At 53.1% G+C, this 24879-nt stretch overlaps 1 protein-coding gene across 4 annotated transcripts; it reads right to left on the bottom strand.

Annotated features, from left to right (window-relative positions):
* Window positions 1-187: 187 nt before the first annotated feature.
* Window positions 188-23905, bottom strand: TCTN3 (tectonic family member 3). Of its 4 annotated transcripts, none has more exons than XM_072119647.1 (14): window positions 23490-23712; window positions 23188-23311; window positions 21730-21892; window positions 21503-21633; window positions 21314-21419; window positions 16187-16302; window positions 16068-16103; window positions 15919-15990; window positions 15596-15718; window positions 6753-6845; window positions 6492-6580; window positions 6262-6418; window positions 1519-1653; window positions 193-1449 (listed from the first exon to the last, which is right to left on the bottom strand). In XM_072119647.1, exons 3-14 carry the CDS (start codon window positions 21809-21811, stop codon window positions 1252-1254), a joined length of 1338 nt encoding a protein of 445 aa, XP_071975748.1. In that variant the 5' UTR covers window positions 21812-21892; window positions 23188-23311; window positions 23490-23712; the 3' UTR covers window positions 193-1251. The 4 variants fall into 4 exon arrangements, with proteins under 4 accessions (XP_071975746.1, XP_071975748.1, XP_071975747.1 ...); XM_072119646.1 differs by having other exon boundaries at window positions 194-1449; window positions 21730-21845; window positions 23490-23711; XM_072119644.1 differs by lacking the exon at window positions 23490-23712 and adding an exon at window positions 23744-23904 and having other exon boundaries at window positions 195-1449; window positions 21730-21845.
* Window positions 23906-24879: the final 974 nt, after the last annotated feature.

The raw sequence follows: 24879 nt of genomic DNA, 5'->3' as shown, positions 1-24879 counted from the left end.
CACCAGACACCTAGGGTCAAAGCCCACAGAAAGGTGACAGTACAGACCTGCTCCACATCAGAGCTGGATAGGCGCCAGCTACTGTCTGTAAGTAGAACTGTGGATGTAGACCCACCAGACACCCTGGTCAATAATGCAGGAAAACAAATGGTGGATTTCCATTAACCCCTTATCGACTCTTGTTTTCAGATTACTGTCCAGATTTTTTTTTTAAATCTGACGTGAGTCACACTACTTGGTTATAACTTCAGAACGCATTAACATATCCAGGTGATTTTGAGATTTTTCTCGGGACACATTGTACTTCATGTTAGTTTTAAAATTTAACTGATATGTTCTGCGCTTTATTCTGAAAAAAAATCAAAACTTTGAAAATGAAGAATTTTTCTAAGATTTTGCAAAGTTTGAAATGTTCTGCTTTCCAGGAGTAAAGTAATCTAATCTAACTTTTTGGGTAGTTAAACATTTTCTGGAGTGTCTGTCTGCTTCATGTTGGAATGTGTTATAAGGCTTAGCTTTTTCATGAGCTTTTAACTATTTCAAGGGGGGCACAAAGAAATTATCAAGAGACATTTACACCGCACTAAGGCATGACCACGACATGTAAGGGGTTAAACACCCAGGATCTGCGGGTTTTCCCGCTGCTGGTTGTTGGTGTCGGGTCTGGGCTGTGTCACAGACTTGATGTCGCCTTAGGCTGGTGCCACACGCACCGCTTTGTATGCGTTTGAAAACGCAAACAAAGCCGAGCCCACCGGGGCGGACCTGCGATCGGGAACGAGCCACATTAAATTAGCGCAAAACACCCAATCGCAGGCGTTTCCATTGAAACACCGATACGATCGGGCGGCGGCCCGCCTGGTGGGTGCGGGTTTGTTTGCGTTTTCAAATTCCTTAGAAGAAGTACCCTTAATAACTGCCGTAAAAAGCCGTTAAGGCGGTCATTAAGGGGTTAAATTTACTGATAGTAGTCACAGATAGAGCTGTAAATGGGACAGATTCACCCACTGGAGCTGCTATGGGGTCCTACCAGACAATAATGCATAAGAACAAATGGTAGATTTCCTTGATGATCTAAATCTCCAGGGTCCTACATCACACTATTGTTACACTGATCCATCCATGTTTGAATACGTCCTGAATCTCTAGGAAGATGTTCTTGGCCTGAGCAGGTATGGAAAAAGGGTCCATGAATAAATTAAATACAAAAATACTTTATAAAAGTCCCATCTATACAACCGTTGCTGCCCCCTAGAGGCAGGTGAGCAGCATGACCAGTGTCAGACATAGGAGGCTCATGGCCGGACCCTCGGCTGTGCTGCTCTGGAACGGAGAGAAGAATTCCAGGGGCGCGCGGCTGGTGACACCGGGGCTGGAGCGAGGGGATGGGCCGCGTCTGGTCAGATCCGTGAAGGACACCCGAGTCTGGAGAGCAGTGGCCCCTCGACACTGCAGAAGAGAAGGGTCTGTCAGAGCCGGATAACCGGAGTTGGCTGCAGATATGGTGTGAACACTCACCTGGACAAACTCACAGCCGAACACAAAGCGACCCCCGAGGAGCTGAGACTGAGGATTAGACACGAGGCCGACACTGGCCCACAGGATCTGTATGTGCAGGGAGGTGGGGAGGAGGCAGCTGGAGGCGCAGTCACCCTGAGGACACAGCGGGAGCAGCCTCATCATATACTGGACTATAATGCACACATCCTATAGGAGGCCGAGACTCACCTGGAGGCTGCAGTCACCCTGAGGACACAGCGGGAGCAGCCTCATCATATACTGGACTATAATGCACACATCCTATAGGAGGCCGAGACTCACCTGGAGGCTGCAGTCACCCTGAGGGGACAGCGGGAGCAGCCTCATCAAATACTGGACTATAATGCACACATCCTATAGGAGGCCGAGACTCACCTGGAGGCGCAGTCACCCTGAGGACACAGCGGGAGCAGCCTCATCATATACTGGACTATAATGCACACATCCTATAGGAGGCCGAGACTCACCTGGAGGCTGCAGTCACCCTGAGGGGACAGCGGGAGCAGCCTCATCATATACTGGACTATAATGCACACATCCTATAGGAGGCCGAGACTCACCTGGAGGCTGCAGTCACCCTGAGGACACAGCGGGAGCAGCCTCATCATATACTGGACTATAATGCACACATCCTATAGGAGGCCGAGACTCACCTGGAGGCTGCAGTCACCCTGAGGGGACAGCGGGAGCAGCCTCATCAAATACTGGACTATAATGCACACATCCTATAGGAGGCTGAGACTCACCTGGAGGCTGCAGTCACCCTGAGGACACAGCGGGAGCAGCCTCATCATATACTGGACTATAATGCACACATCCTATAGGAGGCCGAGACTCACCTGGAGGCTGCAGTCACCCTGAGGGGACAGCGGGAGCAGCCTCATCAAATACTGGACTATAATGCACACATCCTATAGGAGGCTGAGACTCACCTGGAGGCTGCAGTCACCCTGAGGACACAGCGGGAGCAGCCTCATCATATACTGGACTATAATGCACACATCCTATAGGAGGCCGAGACTCACCTGGAGGCTGCAGTCACCCTGAGGACACAGCGGGAGCAGCCTCATCATATACTGGACTATAATGCACACATCCTATAGGAGGCCGAGACTCACCTGGAGGCTGCAGTCACCCTGAGGGGACAGCGGGAGCAGCCTCATCAAATACTGGACTATAATGCACACATCCTATAGGAGGCCCGGACTCACCTGGAGGCTACAGTCACCCTGAGGACACAGCGGGAGCAGCCTCATCATATACTGGACTATAATGCACACATCCTATAGGAGGCTGAGACTCACCTGGAGGCTGCAGTCACCCTGAGGACACAGCGGGAGCAGCCTCATCATATACTGGACTATAATGCACACATCCTATAGGAGGCTGAGACTCACCTGGAGGCTGCAGTCACCCTGAGGACACAGCGGGAGCAGCCTCATCATATACTGGACTATAATGCACACATCCTATAGGAGGCCGAGACTCACCTGGAGGCTGCAGTCACCCTGAGGACACAGCGGGAGCAGCAGCATTATATACTGGACCATAATGCACACATCCTATAGGAGGCCGAGACTCACCTGGAGGCTGCAGTCACCCTGAGGACACAGCGGGAGCAGCCTCATCATATACTGGACTATAATGCACACATCCTATAGGAGGCCGAGACTCACCTGGAGGCTACAGTCACCCTGAGGACACAGCGGGAGCAGCCTCATCATATACTGGACTATAATGCACACATCCTATAGGAGGCCGAGACTCACCTGGAGGCTACAGTCACCCTGAGGACACAGCGGGAGCAGCCTCATCATATACTGGACTATAATGCACACATCCTATAGGAGGCTGAGACTCACCTGGAGGCTACAGTCACCCTGAGGACACAGCGGGAGCAGCCTCATCATATACTGGACTATAATGCACACATCCTATAGGAGGCTGAGACTCACCTGGAGGCTACAGTCACCCTGAGGACACAGCGGGAGCAGCCTCATCATATACTGGACTATAATGCACACATCCTATAGGAGGCCCGGACTCACCTGGAGGCTGCAGTCACCCTGAGGACACAGCGGGAGCAGCCTCATCATATACTGGACTATAATGCACACATCCTATAGGAGGCCGAGACTCACCTGGAGGCTACAGTCACCCTGAGGACACAGCGGGAGCAGCCTCATCATATACTGGACTATAATGCACACATCCTATAGGAGGCCGAGACTCACCTGGAGGCTGCAGTCACCCTGAGGACACAGCGGGAGCAGCCTCATCATATACTGGACTATAATGCACACATCCTATAGGAGGCTGAGACTCACCTGGAGGCTGCAGTCACCCTGAGGGGACAGCGGGAGCAGCCTCATCAAATACTGGACTATAATGCACACATCCTATAGGAGGCTGAGACTCACCTGGAGGCTGCAGTCACCCTGAGGACACAGCGGGAGCAGCAGCATTATATACTGGACCATAATGCACACATCCTATAGGAGGCCGAGACTCACCTGGAGGCGCAGTCACCCTGAGGACACAGCGGGAGCAGCCTCATCATATACTGGACTATAATGCACACATCCTATAGGAGGCCCGGACTCACCTGGAGGCTACAGTCACCCTGAGGACACAGCGGGAGCAGCCTCATCATATACTGGACTATAATGCACACATCCTATAGGAGGCTACAGTCACCCTGAGGACACAGCGGGAGCAGCCTCATCATATACTGGACTATAAAGCACACATCCTATAGGAGGCTGAGACTCACCTGGAGGCTGCAGTCACCCTGAGGACACAGCGGGAGCAGCCTCATCATATACTGGACTATAATGCACACATCCTATAGGAGGCCGAGACTCACCTGGAGGCTGCAGTCACCCTGAGGGGACAGCGGGAGCAGCCTCATCAAATACTGGACTATAATGCACACATCCTATAGGAGGCCCGGACTCACCTGGAGGCTACAGTCACCCTGAGGACACAGCGGGAGCAGCCTCATCATATACTGGACTATAATGCACACATCCTATAGGAGGCTGAGACTCACCTGGAGGCTGCAGTCACCCTGAGGACACAGCGGGAGCAGCAGCATTATATACTGGACCATAATGCACACATCCTATAGGAGGCCGAGACTCACCTGGAGGCGCAGTCACCCTGAGGACACAGCGGGAGCAGCCTCATCATATACTGGACTATAATGCACACATCCTATAGGAGGCTGAGACTCACCTGGAGGCTGCAGTCACCCTGAGGACACAGCGGGAGCAGCAGCATTATATACTGGACCATAATGCACACATCCTATAGGAGGCCGAGACTCACCTGGAGGCGCAGTCACCCTGAGGACACAGCGGGAGCAGCCTCATCATATACTGGACTATAATGCACACATCCTATAGGAGGCTGAGACTCACCTGGAGGCTGCAGTCACCCTGAGGACACAGCGGGAGCAGCAGCATTATATACTGGACCATAATGCACACATCCTATAGGAGGCCGAGACTCACCTGGAGGCGCAGTCACCCTGAGGACACAGCGGGAGCAGCCTCATCATATACTGGACTATAATACACACATCCTATAGGAGGCTGAGACTCACCTGGAGGCTGCAGTCACCCTGAGGACACAGCGGGAGCAGCCTCATCATATACTGGACTATAATGCACACATCCTATAGGAGGCTGAGACTCACCTGGAGGCGCAGTCACCCTGAGGACACAGCGGGAGCAGCCTCATCATATACTGGACTATAATACACACATCCTATAGGAGGCTGAGACTCACCTGGAGGCTGCAGTCACCCTGAGGACACAGCAGGAGCAGCCTCATCATATACTGGACTATAATGCACACATCCTATAGGAGGCTGAGACTCATCTGGAGGCGCAGTCACCCTGAGGACACAGCGGGAGCAGCCTCATCATATACTGGACTATATACACACATCCTATAGGAGGCCGAGACTCACCTGGAGGCGCAGTCACCCTGAGGACACAGCGGGAGCAGCCTCATCATATACTGGACTATATACACACATCCTATAGGAGGCCGAGACTCACCTGGAGGCTGCAGTCACCCTGAGGACACAGCGGGAGCAGCCTCATCATATACTGGACTATAATGCACACATCCTATAGGAGGCTGAGACTCACCTGGAGGCTGCAGTCACCCTGAGGACACAGCGGGAGCAGCCTCATCATATACTGGACTATAATGCACACATCCTATAGGAGGCTGCAGTCACCCTGAGGACACAGCGGGAGCAGCCTCATCATATACTGGACTATAATGCACACATCCTATAGGAGGCTGCAGTCACCCTGAGGACACAGCGGGAGCAGCCTCATCATATACTGGACTATAATGCACACATCCTATAGGAGGCTGAGACTCACCTGGAGGCTGCAGTCACCCTGAGGACACAGCGGGAGCAGCCTCATCATATACTGGACTATAATGCACACATCCTATAGGAGGCTGCAGTCACCCTGAGGACACAGCGGGAGCAGCCTCATCATATACTGGACTATAATGCACACATCCTATAGGAGGCTGCAGTCACCCTGAGGACACAGCGGGAGCAGCCTCATCATATACTGGACTATAATGCACACATCCTATAGGAGGCTGAGACTCACCTGGAGGCTGCAGCGGGAGCAGCCTCATCATATACTGGACTATAATGCACACATCCTATAGGAGGCTGAGACTCACCTGGAGGCTGCAGTTCTGGTATATGATGGAGGTCCGGTCCCCGCTCTGTCCTGCTGTGGTGTTACCGAACATTGCCAGGCTCCCTGGTGCTCTTCCCCCGAGCAGCAGCTGGTAAGCCCGAGCCTGGAGGTCCGCACACGTCTCCTGGTCCTGGCCACTATGGAGGAGAGATGACATGTAACTTCCCTCCACACCAGACATGAGAACATAGACGAGACTTGGGCGCTCACCGGATCACACAGCCGCTCACTGCGTTCACTCCAAACTGGACGTCACTGTGACTGCAGGAGTCCCCGACCAGAGACCTCAAGAGAGACAGCTGCAGGGGGTCAGGGGTAATAACAGTGTGACAGCAGGGGGAGCCACTGAGCCGGCAGTACTGAGCTATCACCTATGGCACAGCAAGCAGATGAGCGCGTTCTGCAGGACATAGTGGGGTGCTTTGGAACATTAGGCCGGAGGGTGGACAGCACAGGGTTAATAAAGGATACACGACCGATGTCACTCAGCACAGGAAGACCAACAAGATATCCGGGGTTCCCGCTCCTCGACTGGACCGATCCCTGAGAGGCCAAAGTAACCGGCTGTAAGAGAGACAATGAGATGGTGAAATACAGAGGGAAAGGAGGAGTAACTCGTAGAGCCCGGGATGTCTCCATGTGGGGGGCTACAGGGGGGGTCACTGTCCTTTATAATCACTATATACAGCTAAAGGACAGACATGCAGTGGTCAGGGGTCAGCATGGGCGCTCTGACCTCTCTGTGACTACACCCCCATACACAGCGAGCTGCCATGTCCTGTGTGTCCTGACACCTTTCTATCATAGCCAGCAGTGGTCAGGGGTCAGCATGGGGGCTCTGACCTCTCTGTGACTACACCCCCCATACACAGCGAGCTGCCATGTCCTGTGTCCTGACACCTTTCTATCATAGCCAGCAGTGGCCAGGGGTCAGCATGGGCGCTCTGACCCCTCTGTGACTACACCCCCCATACACAGCGAGCTGCCATGTCCTGTGTGTCCTGACACCTTTCTATCATAGCCAGCAGTGGTCAGGGGTCAGCATGGGTGCTCTGACCCCTCTGTGACTACACCCCCCATACACAGCGAGCTGCCATGTCCTGTGTGTCCTGACACCTTTCTATCATAGCCAGCAGTGGTCAGGGGTCAGCATGGGCGCTCTGACCCCTCTGTGACTACACCCCCCATACACAGCGAGCTGCCATGTCCTGTGTCTCCTGACACCTTTCTATCATAGCCAGCAGTGGTCAGGGGTCAGCATGGGGGCTCTGACCCCTCTGTGACTACACCCCCCATACACAGCGAGCTGCCATGTCCTGTGTCCTGACACCTTTCTATCATAGCCAGCAGTGGTCAGGGGTCAGCATGGGGGCTCTGACCTCTCTGTGACTACACCCCCCATACACAGCGAGCTGCCATGTCCTGTGTGTCCTGACACCTTTCTATCATAGCCAGCAGTGGTCAGGGGTCAGCATGGGCGCTCTGACCCCTCTGTGACTACACCCCCCATACACAGCGAGCTGCCATGTCCTGTGTGTCCTGACACCTTTCTATCATAGCCAGCAGTGGTCAGGGGTCAGCATGGGCGCTCTGACCCCTCTGTGACTACACCCCCCATACACAGCGAGCTGCCATGTCCTGTGTGACCTGACACCTTTCTATCATAGCCAGCAGTGGTCAGGGGTCAGCATGGGCGCTCTGACCCCTCTGTGACTACACCCCCCATACACAGCGAGCTGCCATGTCCTGTGTGTCCTGACACCTTTCTATCATAGCCAGCAGGGGTCAGGGGTCAGCATGGGCGCTCTGACCCCTCTGTGACTACATCCCCCATACACAGCGAGCTGCCATGTCCTGTGTGTCCTGACACCTTTCTATCATAGCCAGCAGTGGTCAGGGGTCAGCATGGGCGCTCTGACACCTCTGTGACTACACCCCCCATACACAGCGAGCTGCCATGTCCTGTGTGTCCTGACACCTTTCTATCATAGCCAGCAGTGGTCAGGGGTCAGCATGGGCGCTCTGACCCCTCTGTGACTACACCCCCCATACACAGCGAGCTGCCATGTCCTGTGTGTCCTGACACCTTTCTATCATAGCCAGCAGTGGTCAGGGGTCAGCATGGGTGCTCTGACCCCTCTGTGACTACACCCCCCATACACAGCGAGCTGCCATGTCCTGTGTGTCCTGACACCTTTCTATCATAGCCAGCAGTGGTCAGGGGTCAGCATGGGCGCTCTGACCCCTCTGTGACTACACCCCCCCATACACAGCGAGCTGCCATGTCCTGTGTCCTGACACCTTTCTGTCATAGCCAGCAGTGGTCAGGGGTCAGCATGGGCGCTCTGACCCCTCTGTGACTACACCCCCCATACACAGCGAGCTGCCATGTCCTGTGTGTCCTGACACCTTTCTATCATAGCCAGCAGTGGTCAGGGGTCAGCATGGGCGCTCTGACCCCTCTGTGACTACACCCCCCATACACAGCGAGCTGCCATGTCCTGTGTGTCCTGACACCTTTCTATCATAGCCAGCAGTGGTCAGGGGTCAGCATGGGCGCTCTGACCCCTCTGTGACTACACCCCCCATACACAGCGAGCTGCCATGTCCTGTGTGTCCTGACACCTTTCTATCATAGCCAGCAGTGGTCAGGGGTCAGCATGGGTGCTCTGACCTCTCTGTGACTACACCCCCCATACACAGCGAGCTGCCATGTCCTGTGTGTCCTGACACCTTTCTATCATAGCCAGCAGTGGTCAGGGGTCAGCATGGGTGCTCTGACCCCTCTGTGACTACACCCCCCATACACAGCGAGCTGCCATGTCCTGTGTGTCCTGACACCTTTCTATCATAGCCAGCAGGGGTCAGGGGTCAGCATGGGTGCTCTGACCGCTCTGTGACTACATCCCCCATACACAGCGAGCTGCCATGTCCTGTGTGTCCTGACACCTTTCTATCATAGCCAGCAGTGGTCAGGGGTCAGCATGGGCGCTCTGACCCCTCTGTGACTACACCCCCCATACACAGCGAGCTGCCATGTCCTGTGTGTCCTGAAACCTTTCTATCATAGCCAGCAGTGGTCAGGGGTCAGCATGGGTGCTCTGACCCCTCTGTGACTACACCCCCCATACACAGCGAGCTGCCATGTCCTGTGTCCTGACACCTTTCTATCATAGCCAGCAGTGGTCAGGGGTCAGCATGGGCACTCTGACCCCTCTGTGACTACACCCCCCATACACAGGGAGCTGCCATGTCCTGTGTGTCCTGACCCCTTTCTATCATAGCCAGCAGTGGTCAGGGGTCAGCATGGGCGCTCTGACCCCTCTGTCACTACTCCCCCCGTACACAGCGAGCTGCCATGTCCTGTGTGTCCTGACACCTTTCTATCATAGCCAGCAGTGGTCAGGGGTCAGCATGGGCGCTCTGACCTCTCTGTCACTACTCCCCCCATACACAGGGAGCTGCCATGTCCTATGTGTCCTGACATCTTTCTATCATAGCCAGCAGTGGTCAGGGGTCAGCATGGGCGCTCTGACCCCTCTGTGATTACACGCCCAATACACAGCGAGCTGCCATGTCCTGTGTGTCCTGACACCTGTCTATCATAGCCAGCAGTGGTCAGGGGTCAGCATGGGTGCTCTGACCCCTCTGTGACTACATCCCCCATACACAAGGAGCTGCCATGTCCTGTGTCCTGACACCTTTCTATCATAGCCAGCAGTGGTCAGGGGTCAGCATGGGCGCTCTGACCCCTCTGTGACTACACCCCCCCATACACAGCGAGCTGCCATGTCCTGTGTGTCCTGACACCTTTCTATCATAGCCAGCAGTGGTCAGGGGTCAGCATGGGCGCTCTGACCCCTCTGTGACTACACCCCCCCATACACAGCGAGCTGCCATGTCCTGTGTGTCCTGACCCCTTTCTATCATAGCCAGCAGTGGTCAGGGGTCAGCATGGGCGCTCTGACCTCTCTGTGACTACACCCCCATACACAGCGAGCTGCCATGTCCTGTGTGTCCTGACACCTTTCTATCATAGCCAGCAGTGGTCAGGGGTCATGGGTGCTCTGACCTCTCTGTGCTACACCCCCCATACACAGCGAGCTGCCATGTCCTGTGTGTCCTGACACCTTTCTATCATAGCCAGCAGTGGTCAGGGGTCAGCATGGGCGCTCTGACCCCTCTGTGACTACACCCCCCATACACAGCGAGCTGCCATGTCCTGTGTCCTGACACCTTTCTATCATAGCCAGCAGGGGTCAGCATGGGCGCTCTGACCCCTCTGTGACTACACCCTCCATACACAGCGAGCTGCCATGTCCTGTGTGTCCTGACACCTTTCTATCATAGCCAGCAGTGGTCAGGGGTCAGCATGGGCGCTCTGACCCCTCTGTGACTACACCCCCCATACACAGCGATCTGCCATGTCCTGTGTCCTGACACCTTTCTATCATAGCCAGCAGTGGTCAGGGGTCAGCATGGGCGCTCTGACCCCTCTGTGACTACATCCCCCATACACAGCGAGCTGCCATGTCCTGTGTGTCCTGACTCCTTTCTATCATAGCCAGCAGTGGTCAGGGGTCAGCATGGGTGCTCTGACCCCTCTATGACTACACCCCCCATACACAGCGAGCTGCCATGTCCTGTGTGTCCTGACACCTTTCTATCATAGCCAGCAGTGGTCAGGGCTCAGCATGGGTGCTCTGACCCCTCTGTGACTACACCCCCCATACACAGCGAGCTGCCATGTCCTGTGTGTCCTGACACCTTTCTATCATAGCCAGCAGTGGTCAGGGGTCAGCATGGTTGCTCTGACCCCTCTGTGACTACACCCCCCATACACAGGGAGCTGCCATGTCCTGTGTGTCCTGACACCTTTCTATCATAGCCAGCAGTGGTCAGGGGTCAGCATGGGCGCTCTGACCTCTCTGTGACTACACCCCCCATACACAGCGAGCTGCCATGTCCTGTGTGTCCTGACACCTTTCTATCATAGCCAGCAGTGGTCAGGGGTCAGCATGGGTGCTCTGACCCCTCTGTGACTACACCCTCCATACACAGCGAGCTGCCATGTCCTGTGTCTCCTGACACCTTTCTATCATAGCCAGCAGTGGTCAGGGGTCAGCATGGGCGCTCTGACCCCTCTGTGACTACACCCCCCATACACAGCGAGCTGCCATGTCCTGTGTGTCCTGACACCTTTCTATCATAGCCAGCAGTGGTCAGGGGTCAGCATGGGCGCTCTGACCCCTCTGTGACTACACCCCCATACACAGCGAGCTGCCATGTCCTGTGTGTCCTGACACCTGTCTATCATAGCCAGCAGTGGTCAGGGGTCAGCATGGGCGCTCTGACCCCTCTGTGACTACATCCCCCATACACAGCGAGCTGCCATGTCCTGTGTGTCCTGCCACCTTTCTATCATAGCCAGCAGTGGTCAGGGGTCAGCATGGGGGCTCTGACCCCTCTGTGACTACATCCCCCATACACAGCGAGCTGCCATGTCCTGTGTGTCCTGACACCTTTCTATCATAGCCAGCAGTGGTCAGGGGTCAGCATGGGCGCTCTGACCCCTCTGTGACTACACCCCCCATACACAGCGAGCTGCCATGTCCTGTGTGTCCTGACACCTTTCTATCATAGCCAGCAGTGGTCAGGGGTCAGCATGGGCGCTCTGACCCCTCTGTGACTACACCCCCCATACACAGCGCGCTGCCATGTCCTGTGTGTCCTGACACCTTTCTATCATAGCCAGCAGTGGTCAGGGGTCAGCATGGGGGCTCTGACCCCTCTGTGACTACACTCCCCATACACAGCGAGCTGCCATGTCCTGTGTGTCCTGATACCTTTCTATCATAGCCAGCAGTGGTCAGGGGTCAGCATGGGCGCTCTGACCCCTCTGTGACTACACCCCCCATACACAGCGAGCTGCCATGTCCTGTGTGTCCTGACACCTTTCTATCATAGCCAGCAGTGGTCAGGGGTCAGCATGGGCGCTCTGACCTCTCTGTGACTACACCCCCCATACACAGCGAGCTGCCATATCCTGTGTCCTGACACCTTTCTATCATAGCCAGCAGTGGTCAGGGGTCAGCATGGGCGCTCTGACCCCTCTGTGACTACACCCCCCATACACAGCGAGCTGCCATGTACTGTGTCCTGACACCTTTCTATCATAGCCAGCAGTGATCAGGAGTCAGCATGGACGCTCTGACCTCTCTGTGACTACATCCCCCATACACAGCGAGCTGCCATGTCCTGTGTGTCCTGACACCTTTCTATCATAGCCAGCAGTGGTCAGGGGTCAGCATGGGTACTCTGACCCCTCTGTGACTACACCCCCCATACACAGTGAGCTGCCATGTCCTGTGTGTCCTGACACCTTTCTATCATAGCCAGCAGTGGCCAGGGGTCAGCATGGGCGCTCTGACCCCTCTGTGATTACACCCCCCATACACAGCGAGCTGCCATGTCCTGTGTGTCCTGACACCTTTCTATCATAGCCAGCAGTGGTCAGGGGTCAGCATGGGTGCTCTGACCCCTCTGTGACTACACCCCCCATACACAGCGAGCTGCCATGTCCTGTGTGTCCTGACACCTTTCTATCATAGCCAGTAGTGGTCAGGGGTCAGCATGGGCGCTCTGACCCCTCTGTGACTACACCCCCCATACACAGCGAGCTGCCATGTCCTGTGTACTGACACCTTTCTATCATAGCCATCAGTGGTCAGGGGTCAGCATGGGCGCTCTGACCCCTCTGTGACTACACCCCCCATACACAGCGAGCTGCCATGTCCTGTGTGTCCTGACACCTTTCTATCATAGCCAGCAGTGGTCAGGGGTCAGCATGGGCGCTCTGACCCCTCTGTCACTACTCCCCCCATACACAGGGAGCTGCCATGTCCTGTGTGTCCTGACACCTTTCTATCATAGCCATCAGTGGTCAGGGGTCAGCATGGGTGCTCTGACCCCTCTGTGACTACACCCCCCATACACAGCGAGCTGCCATGTCCTGTGTGTCCTGACACCTGTCTATCATAGCCAGCAGTGGTCAGGGGTCAGCATGGGCGCTCTGACCCCTCTGTGACTACACCTCCCATACACAGCGAGCTGCCATGTCCTGTATGTCCTGACACCTTTCTATCATAGCCAGCAGTGGTCAGGGGTCAGCATGGGCGCTCTGACCCCTCTGACTACATCCCGCATACACAGCGAGCTGCCATGTCCTGTGTCCTGACACCTTTCTATCATAGCCAGCAGTGGTCAGGGGTCAGCATGGTTGCTCTGACCCCTCTGTGACTACACCCCCCATACACAGCGAGCTGCCATGTCCTGTGTCCTGACACCTTTCTATCATAGCCAGCAGTGGTCAGGGGTCAGCATGGGCGCTCTGACCCCTCTGTGACTACACCCCCCATACACAGCGAGCTGCCATGTCCTGTGTGTCCCGACACCTTTCTATCATAGCCAGCAGTGGTCAGGGGTCAGCATGGGTGCTCTGACCCCTCTGTGACTACACTCCCCCCATACACAGTGAGCTGCCATGTCCTGTGTGCCCTGACACCTTTCTATCATAGCCAGCAGTGGTCAGGGGTCAGCATGGGCGCTCTGACCCCTCTGTGACTACACCTCCCATACACAGCGAGCTGCCATGTCCTGTATGTCCTGACACCTTTCTATCATAGCCAGCAGTGGTCAGGGGTCAGCATGGGTGCTCTGACCCCTCTGTGACTACACCCCCCATACACAGCGTGCTGCCATGTCCTGTGTGTCCTAACACCTTTCTATCATAGCCAGCAGTGGTCAGGGGTCAGCATGGGCGCTCTGACCCCTCTGTGACTACACCCCCCATACACAGCGAGCTGCCATGTCCTGTGTGTCCTGACACCTTTCTATCATAGCCAGCAGTGGTCAGGGGTCAGCATGGGCGCTCTGACCCCTCTGTGACTACACCTCCCATACACAGCGAGCTGCCATGTCCTGTATGTCCTGACACCTTTCTATCATAGCCAGCAGTGGTCTGGGGTCAGCATGGGTGCTCTGACCCCTCTGTGACTACACCCCCCATACACAGGGAGCTGCCATGTCCTGTGTGTCCTGACACCTTTCTATCATAGCCAGCAGTGGTCAGGGGTCAGCATGGGCACTCTGACCTCTCTGTGACTATACCCCCCCATACACAGCGAGCTGCCATGTCCTGTGTGTCCTGACACCTTTCTATCATAGCCAGCAGTGGTCAGGGGTCAGCATGGGTGCTCTGACCCCTCTGTGACTACACCCCCATACACAGCGAGCTGCCATGTCCTGTGTGTCCTGACACCTTTCTATCATAGCCAGCAGTGGTCAGGGGTCAGCATGGGGGCTCTGACCCCTCTGTGACTACATCCCCCATACACAGCGAGCTGCCATGTCCTGTGTGTCCTGACACCTTTCTATCATAGCCAGCAGTGGTCAGGGGTCAGCATGGGCGCTCTGACCCCTCTGTGACTACATCCCCCATACACAGCGAGCTGCCATGTCCTGTGTCCTGACACCTTTCTATCATAGCCAGCAGTGGTCAGGGTTCAGCATGGGTGCTCTGACCCCTCTGTGACTACACCCCCCATACACAGCGAGCTGCCATGTCCTGTGTGTCCTGACACCTTTCTATCATAGCCAGCAGTGGTCAGGGGTCAGCATGGGCGCTCTGACCCCTCTGTGACTACACCCCCCATACACAGCGTGCTGCCATGTCCTGTGTGTCCTAACACCTTTCTATCATAGCCAGCAGTGGTCAGGGGTCAGCATGGGCGCTCTGACCCCTCTGTGACTACACCCCCCATACACAGCGAGCTGCCATGTCCTGTGTGTCCTGACACCTTTCTATCATAGCCAGCAGTGGTCAGGGGTCAGCATGGGCGCTCTGACCCCTCTGTGACTACACCTCCCATACACAGCGAGCTGCCATGTCCTGTATGTCCTGACACCTTTCTATCATAGCCAGCAGTGGTCAGGGGTCAGCATGGGCGCTCTGACCCCTCTGTGACTACACCTCCCATACACAGCGAGCTGCCATGTCCTGTATGTCCTGACACCTTTCTGTCATAGCCAGCAGTGGTCTGGGGTCAGCATGGGTGCTCTGACCCCTCTGTGACTACACCCCCATACACAGCGAGCTGCCATGTCCTGTGTGTCCTGACACCTTTCTATCATAGCCAGCAGTGGTCAGGGGTCAGCTTGGGCGCTCTGACCCCTCTAACTTTGAGCTGCCATGTCCCGTTTTCTCTTTTACCTCTCCCTTTGTAGCTGCGCGACCCCTTCTATAGAGGACGCACCTTGTAGAGCACGGAGAAGGTCTGGCTGATGACGTCGCTTGTAGTGGACACGTTGCTGAGGATGAAGTCTACGCTGACATTTGTGATTCCCTGGGTGCCATTGTACAGCACTGTGTATATTACCTGAAAAAGCAAAAATATGGAGATGACATCACAAATGTACAAGACGTTGCTCTAGAATCTCAGCTTACGTCCTGGAGTCGCCCTCTACTGTCACATTGCCAGATTTACTATCCATCTGCCTCCAGCAATATGGCTTCCATCCTCGCTATCAGAGGATCTCCATGTCTATACTAATACTCCCGTATCTCAGGAGCGGTCACCTGGGTCACCACGTTCTCACAGACGTCTCCTTGCAGGATGGGAACATTGGCCACGGAGCTGCTTATAGGGACCTGAGAACAGAACAGACCTGTGAGCAGACACAGCGGAGCACAACCCCCATCATTATTCCATCATAATCTGCTCTCACCTTAATGGCGTTCAGATCGATTACGTCTGCCGGGACCTTCACACAGAACAACAAAATTATTCAGTCATTATACCCGACGCACAGACACCCCCACATTGTATATAACCCCAAGATCTCACCCGCAGAACCGCCATGTCCTGATAATACAACACCGACAGGGAACGATCAGTCTCACAGCTGACGGAAAGGTTACTGAACCGCCGCACACAGGAAGTGATGTCATCCAGGAGGAATCCTGGGAAATAAATACATGTGTTATACCAAGAGCCGAGCCGGACATGGCTGATAACAGAGAGTAATAGATTGTATACCTCCTGTACAGTCTCCTCTCCCCGGGATGTAATGGCTGATAACAGAGAGTAATAGATTGTATCCCCCCTGTACAGTCTCCTCTCCCCGGGATGTAATGGCTGATACCAGAGTGTAATAGATTGTATCCCCCTCCTGTACAGTCTCCTCTCCCCGGGATGTAACGGCTGATAACAGAGAGTAATAGATTGTATCCTCCCCTGTACAGTCTCCTCTCCCCGGGGTGTAATGGCTGATAACAGAGAGTAATAGATTGTATCCCCCCTGTACAGTCTCCTCTCCCCGGGGTGTAATGGCTGATAACAGAGAGTAATAGATTGTATCCCCCCCTGTACAGTCTCCTCTCCCCGGGATGTAATGGCTGATAACAGAGAGTAATAGATTGTACCCCCCTGTACAGTCTCCTCTCCCCGGGGTGTAATGGCTGATAACAGAGAGTAATAGATGGTATCCCCCTGTACAGTCTCCTCTCCCCGGGATGTAATGGCTGATAACAGAGAGTAATAGATTGTATCCCCCCCTGTACAGTCTCCTCTCCCCGGGATGTAATGGCTGATAACAGAGAGTAATAGATTGTACCCCCCTGTACAGTCTCCTCTCCCCGGGGTGTAATGGCTGATAACAGAGAGTAATAGATGGTATCCCCCTGTACAGTCTCCTCTCCCCGGGATGTAATGGCTGATAACAGAGAGTAATAGATTGTATCCCCCCCTGTACCGTCTCCTCTCCCCGGGATGTAATGGCTGATAACAGAGAGTAATAGATTGTATCCCCCCCTGTACAGTCTCCTCTCCCCGGGATGTAATGGCTGATAACAGAGAGTAATAGATTGTATCCCCCCCTGTACAGTCTCCTCTCCCCGGGATGTAACGGCTGATAACAGAGAGTAATAGATTGTATCCCCCCTGTACAGTCTCCTCTCCCCGGGATGTAATGGCTGATAACAGAAAGTAATAGATTGTATCCCCCCCTGTACAGTCTCCTCTCCCCGGGATGTAATGGCTGATACCAGAGAGTAATAGATTGTATCCCCCTCCTGTACAGTCTCCTCTCCCCAGGGTGTAATGGCTGATAACAGAAAGTAATAGATTGTATCCCCCCCTGTACAGTCTCCTCTCCCCGGGATGTAATGGCTGATACCAGAGAGTAATAGATTGTATCCTCCTGTACAGTCTCCTCTCCCCAGGGTGTAATGGCTGATAACAGAGAGTAATAGATTGTATCCCCCCCCTGTACAGACTCCTCTCCCCGGGATGTAATGGCTGATAACAGAGAGTAATAGATTGTATCCCCCCCCCCCCCCTGTACAGTCTCCTCTCCCCGGGATGTAATGGCTGATAACAGAGAGTAATAGATTGTATCCCCCTGTACAGTCTCCTCTCCCCGGGGTGTAATGGCTGATAACAGAGAGTAATAGATTGTATCCCCCCCTGTACAGTCTCCTCTCCCCGGGGTGTAGTGGCTGATAACAGAGAGTGATAGATTGTATCCCCCCCCCCTGTACAGACTCCTCTCCCCGGGATGTAATGGCTGATAACAGAGAGTAATAGATTGTATCCCCCTGTACAGTCTCCTCTCCCCGGGATGTAATGGCTGATAACAGAGAGTAATAGATTGTATCCCCCCCTGTACAGTCTCCTCTCCCCGGGATGTAATGGCTGATAACAGAGAGTAATAGATTGTATCCCCCCCTGTACAGTCTCCTCTCCCCGGGATGTAATGGCTGATAACAGAGAGTAATAGATTGTATCCCCCCCTGTACAGTCTCCTCTCCCCGGGATGTAACGGCTGATAACAGAGAGTAATAGATTGTATCCCCCCTGTACAGTCTCCTCTCCCCGGGATGTAATGGCTGATAACAGAAAGTAATAGATTGTATCCCCCCCTGTACAGTCTCCTCTCCCCGGGATGTAATGGCTGATACCAGAGAGTAATAGATTGTATCCCCCTCCTGTACAGTCTCCTCTCCCCGGGATGTAATGGCTGATAACAGAGAGTAATAGATTGTATCCCCCCTGTACAGTCTCCTCTCCCCGGGGTGTAATGGCTGATAACAGAGAGTAATAGATTGTATCCCCCCCTGTACAGTCCCCTCTCCCCGGGGTGTAATGGCTGATAACAGAGAGTAATAGATTGTATCCCCCCCTGTACAGTCTCCTCTCTCCAGGATGAAATGGCTGATAACAGAGAGTAATAGATTGTATCCCCCCTGTACAGTCTCCTCTCTCCGGGATGTAATGGCTGATAACAGAGAGTAATAGATTGTATCCCCCCTGTACAGTCTCCTCTCCCCGGGGTGTAATGGCTGATAACAGAGAGTAATAGATTGTATCCCCCCCCCCCCCTGTACAGTCTCCTCTCCCCGGGATGTAATGGCTGATAACAGAGAGTAATAGATTGTATCCCCCCTGTACAGTCTCCTCTCCCCAGGGTGTAATGGCTGATAACAGAGAGTAATAGATTGTATCCCCCCCCTGTACAGACTCCTCTCCCCGGGATGTAATGGCTGATAACAGAGAGTAATAGATTGTATCCCCCCCCCCCTGTACAGTCTCCTCTCCCCGGGATGTAATGGCTGATAACAGAGAGTAATAGATTGTATCCCCCTGTACAGTCTCCTCTCCCCGGGGTGTAATGGCTGATAACAGAGAGTAATAGATTGTATCCCCCCCTGTACAGTCTCCTCTCCCCGGGGTGTAGTGGCTGATAACAGAGAGTGATAGATTGTATCCCCCCCCTGTACAGTCTCCTCCCCCCGGGGTGTAATGGCTGATAACAGAGAGTAATAGATTGTATCCCCCTGTACAGTCTCCTCTCCCCGGGATGTAATGGCTGATAACAGAGAGTAATAGATTGTATCCCCCCCTGTACAGTCTCTTCTCCCCGGGGTGTAATGGCTGATAACAGAGAGTAATAGATTGTATCCCCCTGTACAGTTTCCTCATCCCGGGATGTAATGGCTGATAACAGAGAGTAATAGATTGTATCCCCCCTGTACAGTCTCCTCTCCCCGGGGTGTAATGGCTGATAACAGAGAGTAATAGATTGTATCCCCCTGTACAGTTTCCTCATCCCGGGATGTAATGGCTGATAACAGAGAGTAATAGATTGTATCCCCCCTGTACAGTCTCCTCTCCCCAGGGTGTAATGGCTGATAACAGAGAGTAATAGATTGTATCCCCCCCCTGTACAGACTCCTCTCCCCGGGATGTAATGGCTGATAACAGAGAGTAATAGATTGTATCCCCCCCTGTACAGTCTCCTCTCCCCGGGATGTAATGGCTGATAACAGAGAGTAATAGATTGTATCCCCCTGTACAGTCTCCTCTCCCCGGGATGTAATGGCTGATAACAGAGAGTAATAGATTGTATCCCCCCTGTACAGTCTCCTCTCCCCGGGGTGTAATGGCTGATAACAGAGAGTAATAGATTGTATCCCCCTGTACAGTTTCCTCATCCCGGGATGTAATGGCTGATAACAGAGAGTAATAGATTGTATCCCCCCTGTACAGTCTCCTCTCCCCAGGGTGTAATGGCTGATAACAGAGAGTAATAGATTGTATCCCCCCCCTGTACAGACTCCTCTCCCCGGGATGTAATGGCTGATAACAGAGAGTAATAGATTGTATCCCCCCCTGTACAGTCTCCTCTCCCCGGGATGTAATGGCTGATAACAGAGAGTAATAGATTGTATCCCCCTGTACAGTCTCCTCTCCCCGGGGTGTAATGGCTGATAACAGAGAGTAATAGATTGTATCCCCCCCTGTACAGTCTCCTCTCCCCGGGGTGTAATGGCTGATAACAGAGAGTAATAGATTGTATCCCCCTGTACAGTCTCCTCTCCCTGGGGTGTAATGGCTGATAACAGAGAGTAATAGATTGTATCCCCCCCTGTACAGTCTCCTCTCCCCGGGGTGTAATGGCTGATAACAGAGAGTAATAGATTGTATCCCCCCCCCCCCCTGTACAGTCTCCTCTCCCCGGGATGTAATGGCTGATAACAGAGAGTAATAGATTGTATCCCCCCTGTACAGTCTCCTCTCCCCAGGGTGTAATGGCTGATAACAGAGAGTAATAGATTGTATCCCCCCCCTGTACAGACTCCTCTCCCCGGGATGTAATGGCTGATAACAGAGAGTAATAGATTGTATCCCCCCCCTGTACAGTCTCCTCTCCCCGGGATGTAATGGCTGATAACAGAGAGTAATAGATTGTATCCCCCCTGTACAGTCTCCTCTCCCCGGGATGTAATGGCTGATAACAGAGAGTAATAGATTGTATCCCCCCCCCCCCCCTGTACAGTCCCCTCTCCCCGGGGTGTAATGGCTGATAACAGAGAGTAATAGATTGTATCCCCCTGTACAGTCTCCTCTCCCCGGGATGTAATGGCTGATAACAGAGAGTAATAGATTGTATCCCCCCTGTACAGTCTCCTCTCCCCGGGGTGTAATGGCTGATAACAGAGAGTAATAGATTGTATCCCCCTGTACAGTCTCCTCTCCCCGGGGTGTAATGGCTGATAACAGAGAGTAATAGATTGTATCCCCCCTGTACAGTCTCCTCTCCCCGGGGTGTAATGGCTGATAACAGAGAGTAATAGATTGTATCCCCCCTGTACAGTCTCCTCTCCCCGGGGTGTAATGGCTGATAACAGAGAGTAATAGATTGTATCCCCCCTGTACAGTCTCCTCTCCCCGGGATGTAATGGCTGATAACAGAGAGTAATAGATTGTATCCCCCTGTACAGTCTCCTCTCCCCGGGATGTAATGGCTGATAACAGAGAGTAATAGATTGTATCCCCCCTGTACAGTCTCCTCTCCCCGGGATGTAATGGCTGATAACAGAGAGTAATAGATTGTATCCCCCCCTGTACAGTCTCCTCTCCCCGGGGTGTAGTGGCTGATACCAGAGAGTAACAGCAGGTGACATTACTTACGTGCAGGGTTGGGGTCTGTGCACAGCCTCTGATCCCCCAGGGGTCCGGGCAGTCTCATCACTCCCAGCACATTAGATGTGGAGAGGGTGAGCACAGGGTCTCCGCTCTGTGAGGGATAAGAAGTTGTAGTGACAGGTGCAGAGCTGTGGGGGGCGCTGTGTCCGGGCTGCTGGGGGTCACGTCTCTCACCTGGTAGAAGGAGGAGAATGCGGGTGCACGGGCGGAGGCCGGAGAGAAGGACGCCCCTCTATAGGGGTCACTGACAGAGGAGAAGTTTCCTGCATCCACCTTCTGAGGAGTCACAAAGTAATTCAAGGAGGCTGCAAATACAGAAGAGACGTCAAGAGACAGGAAGATCCACAGAAAGAGGCGGGAAGATCCACGGGAGGAGGCGGGAATAATCCGGAGGTACTTACCATCAGCCGCGGAGACACAGAGGAGCTGAGCAGGGGCCGCACCCAGGACCGTGGAGCTGTACGGAGCGTTATTCCGGAACATCAGCCAATTAGGGAGGCACGACCAACGCTCTGCCCTGCGTATCAACAACACCCATCGGCTACTGTTCTCTGTTATCAGCCACTTAAAGGAATAATCATAATCCATCATGATAAACCAGAGACAACCGGGACTGTGGTGATCTTCTTATAGTTTTATTCAATGGTCTCCTGTCTTCTAAAATCTACTTTAATGATTATGCTAATGAGTCTGATGGGCTATTGGGGTGTTACCAGAGCCCCTCTGTGCTGCAGCTTCACAGACTGTCTCTGTTATCAGCCATTACATCCCGGGGAGAGGAGACTGTACAGGGGGATACAATCTATTACTCTCTGTTATCAGCCATTACATCCCGGGGAGAGGGGACTGTACAGGGGGGGATACAATCTATTACTCTCTGTTATCAGCCATTACACCCCGGGGAGAGGAGACTGTACAGGGGGGGGATACAATCTATTACTCTCTGTTATCAGCCATTACATCCCGGGGAGAGGAGACTGTACAGGGGGGATACAATCTATTACTCTCTGTTATCAGCCATTACACCCCGGGGAGAGGAGACTGTACAGGGGGGATACAATCTATTACTCTCTGTTATCAGCCATTACATCCCGGGGAGAGGAGACTGTACAGGGGGGATACAATCTATTACTCTCTGTTATCAGCCATTACACCCCGGGGAGAGGAGACTGTACAGGGGGGATACAATCTATTACTCTCTGTTATCAGCCATTACATCCCGGAGAGAGGAGACTGTACAGGGGGGATACAATCTATTACTCTCTGTTATCAGCCATTACATCCCGGGGAGAGGAGACTGTACAGGGGGGGATACAATCTATTACTCTCTGTTATCAGCCATTACATCCCGGGGAGAGGAGACTGTACAGGGGGATACAATCTATTACTCTCTGTTATCAGCCATTACACTCCGGGGAGAGGAGACTGTACAGGGGGGGGATACAATCTATTACTCTCTGTTATCAGCCATTACACCCCGGGGAGAGGAGACTGTACAGGGGGGATACAATCTATTACTCTCTGTTATCAGCCATTACATCCCGGGGAGAGGAGACTGTATAGGGGGGATACAATCTATTACTCTCTGTTATCAGCCATTACACCCCGGGGAGAGGAGACTGTACAGGGGGGGATACAATCTATTACTCTCTGTTATCAGCCATTACACCCCGGGGAGAGGAGACTGTACAGTGGGGATACAATCTCTTACTCTCTGTTATCGGCTGTCAGCAGAATACTGTACTTATAGACTTTTATACTATAATATACTGTTCTGCCCCTTTAACACCTCCCCATACAATATAATAAAACTTTATCAATATATTATATAACGTTGCTTGTCCTGAGGTTCTTCTTACTTGGTGCTTCCGGGTAAGCAGAAGGAGAAGACGTTTGTGGGGTCACTGGACGAACAGTCGGGGTCACAGCAGCAGTTAATGTCACAACTTCCAGGTGAAAGGTCACACGAGCAAATTGTCACACCTATAGGAAAGGGAAGGGTTAACTTTGGATTCATCTAAACAAGTTACAGCTGCATTATGGGAAGGGGAATGAATGATGGGGGAGGTGTGTGAGGGCTAAAGTCATCATGGGGGTCCGGGCCTAATGGAGTAGCAGATTGTCAGACCCCTCTGATCTGATAGGAATCAGGAGCAGCTACCTGCATTATCTTCTCTTGGATACTTTCCCTCTAACAGATGACGTCATGCAGATGACATCACACCTGAACGCTCCCTCTGTCACGCAGATACTGTGCTTACACGTGACGTCACAAATAATAGCGGCCCTCTAACAAATGACGTCACCTTGCCTCTATTGCTCCGCAGATGACGTCACACTGTCCCTATTTTCTTTAATGTAGATGACGTCATACAGACCTCCGCGCGGTAACGTCAGGCTGTAGGTGTCACTTACCGCCTGTAGCTCCGGTCGCCGCCCGGCTCCCACCATAGAAGGTTATTATCAAAACTACTAAAAACCCAGGAGTCACCAGCTCCGGCGCCATCACTAGGCCGGAGCGTCAGGTTGCTAGAGAAACCGCGTCGCGTGACGTCACTGGCCGGCGCCAGGTGGGTCTCAGCCAATAAGGGAGCAGCGTCCGCTTGGCGCGCGCGGTGCATCCCGGGAGCTGTAGTCCTCTCCTTCACAGTGCGGATGATATTATATTGGGGGCGTCACTAGGGGGCGCTATGGCTGCGGCAACAAACGCTTCAACTTTTAAAGCCTGAATTCACACATTGCAAATTAAAATAGCAGACAGGGAATGTCTCCGGGATTCCACCTAATTAAACTACAGGAATTTGCAGCGTGAAAGCAGAATCTGCATATAAAATGTATGGATCGTGTGGAGCCTCAGGGTCTGAGATGGGTGAATATGTCGTATAATACACCAGGTGCAATAATAATGTGTCATTTATACCCCAAAATATCTTTATAGAGGAACCAGGGAGGTGACAGACACAATTATGCAGAACATCATGTGAGATTTGCCCAAATTGTCACACGACGGCTTCACTTGTGATGAGGCCTCTACGTCTGTCGCCTAATTTCATCTAATTTAAGGCGCAATGTGCCGATTTTAAGTCAAGTTTACCTGCTTTTCATTGGCTACAATTAGAACAATTAAGCCCCACCTCTAACCTTTTTTTTTAAGGTCAATTTGCATAAACCCCACCCCTTCCTGGAATTTAGACGAGACATATATGTTACAGAAATGTATCAGATTTGTAAGACCTCTAATAGGACGTGTAAAGGATTCCCCGATCACCTAAAGCAGTGTTCCCCAACCACCGGTCCATGGCCCAAGACCTGGCCATGGAACACCTGGTTCCAGGCCGCGCTGGACCTCTGTAAAAACAAACAAAAGAAAATATACTCACCTTCCCCGTTCCCCTGCAGCAGTCTTCTCTCCCATTACTTAATTTCCATGTAAATGCACTGTTCTATTGACGGTGAGCGAAGAGAAGACTGCTGCAGGGGAACAGGGAAGGTGAGTATTTTTTTTGTTTTTAGTTCAGCTGGGATAGTAGAAGGTCGGGGGGCTTCTTCAG

This window comes from Engystomops pustulosus, chromosome 8, assembly GCF_040894005.1.
Source record: "Engystomops pustulosus chromosome 8, aEngPut4.maternal, whole genome shotgun sequence".
NCBI lineage: Eukaryota > Metazoa > Chordata > Amphibia > Anura > Leptodactylidae > Engystomops > Engystomops pustulosus.
This window is presented reverse-complemented; position numbering and strand designations above follow the sequence as displayed.

What these genes read in the sequence shown, in the direction of transcription:
- TCTN3 (XM_072119644.1), bottom strand. Translation starts at nt 23,834, where the DNA reads ATGGCGCCGGAGCTGGTGACTCCTGGGTTTTTAGTAGTTTTGATAATA. An exon ending in CCTTCTCCGTGCTCTACAAG is followed by an intron (nt 6,846 to 15,595) that starts GTGCGTCCTCTA and finishes TCTCTCTTACAG; the next exon opens with CCGGTTACTTTGGCCTCTCA. An exon ending in TGCTGAGTGACATCGGTCGT is followed by an intron (nt 6,581 to 6,752) that starts GTATCCTTTATT and finishes GACCCCCTGCAG; the next exon opens with CTGTCTCTCTTGAGGTCTCT.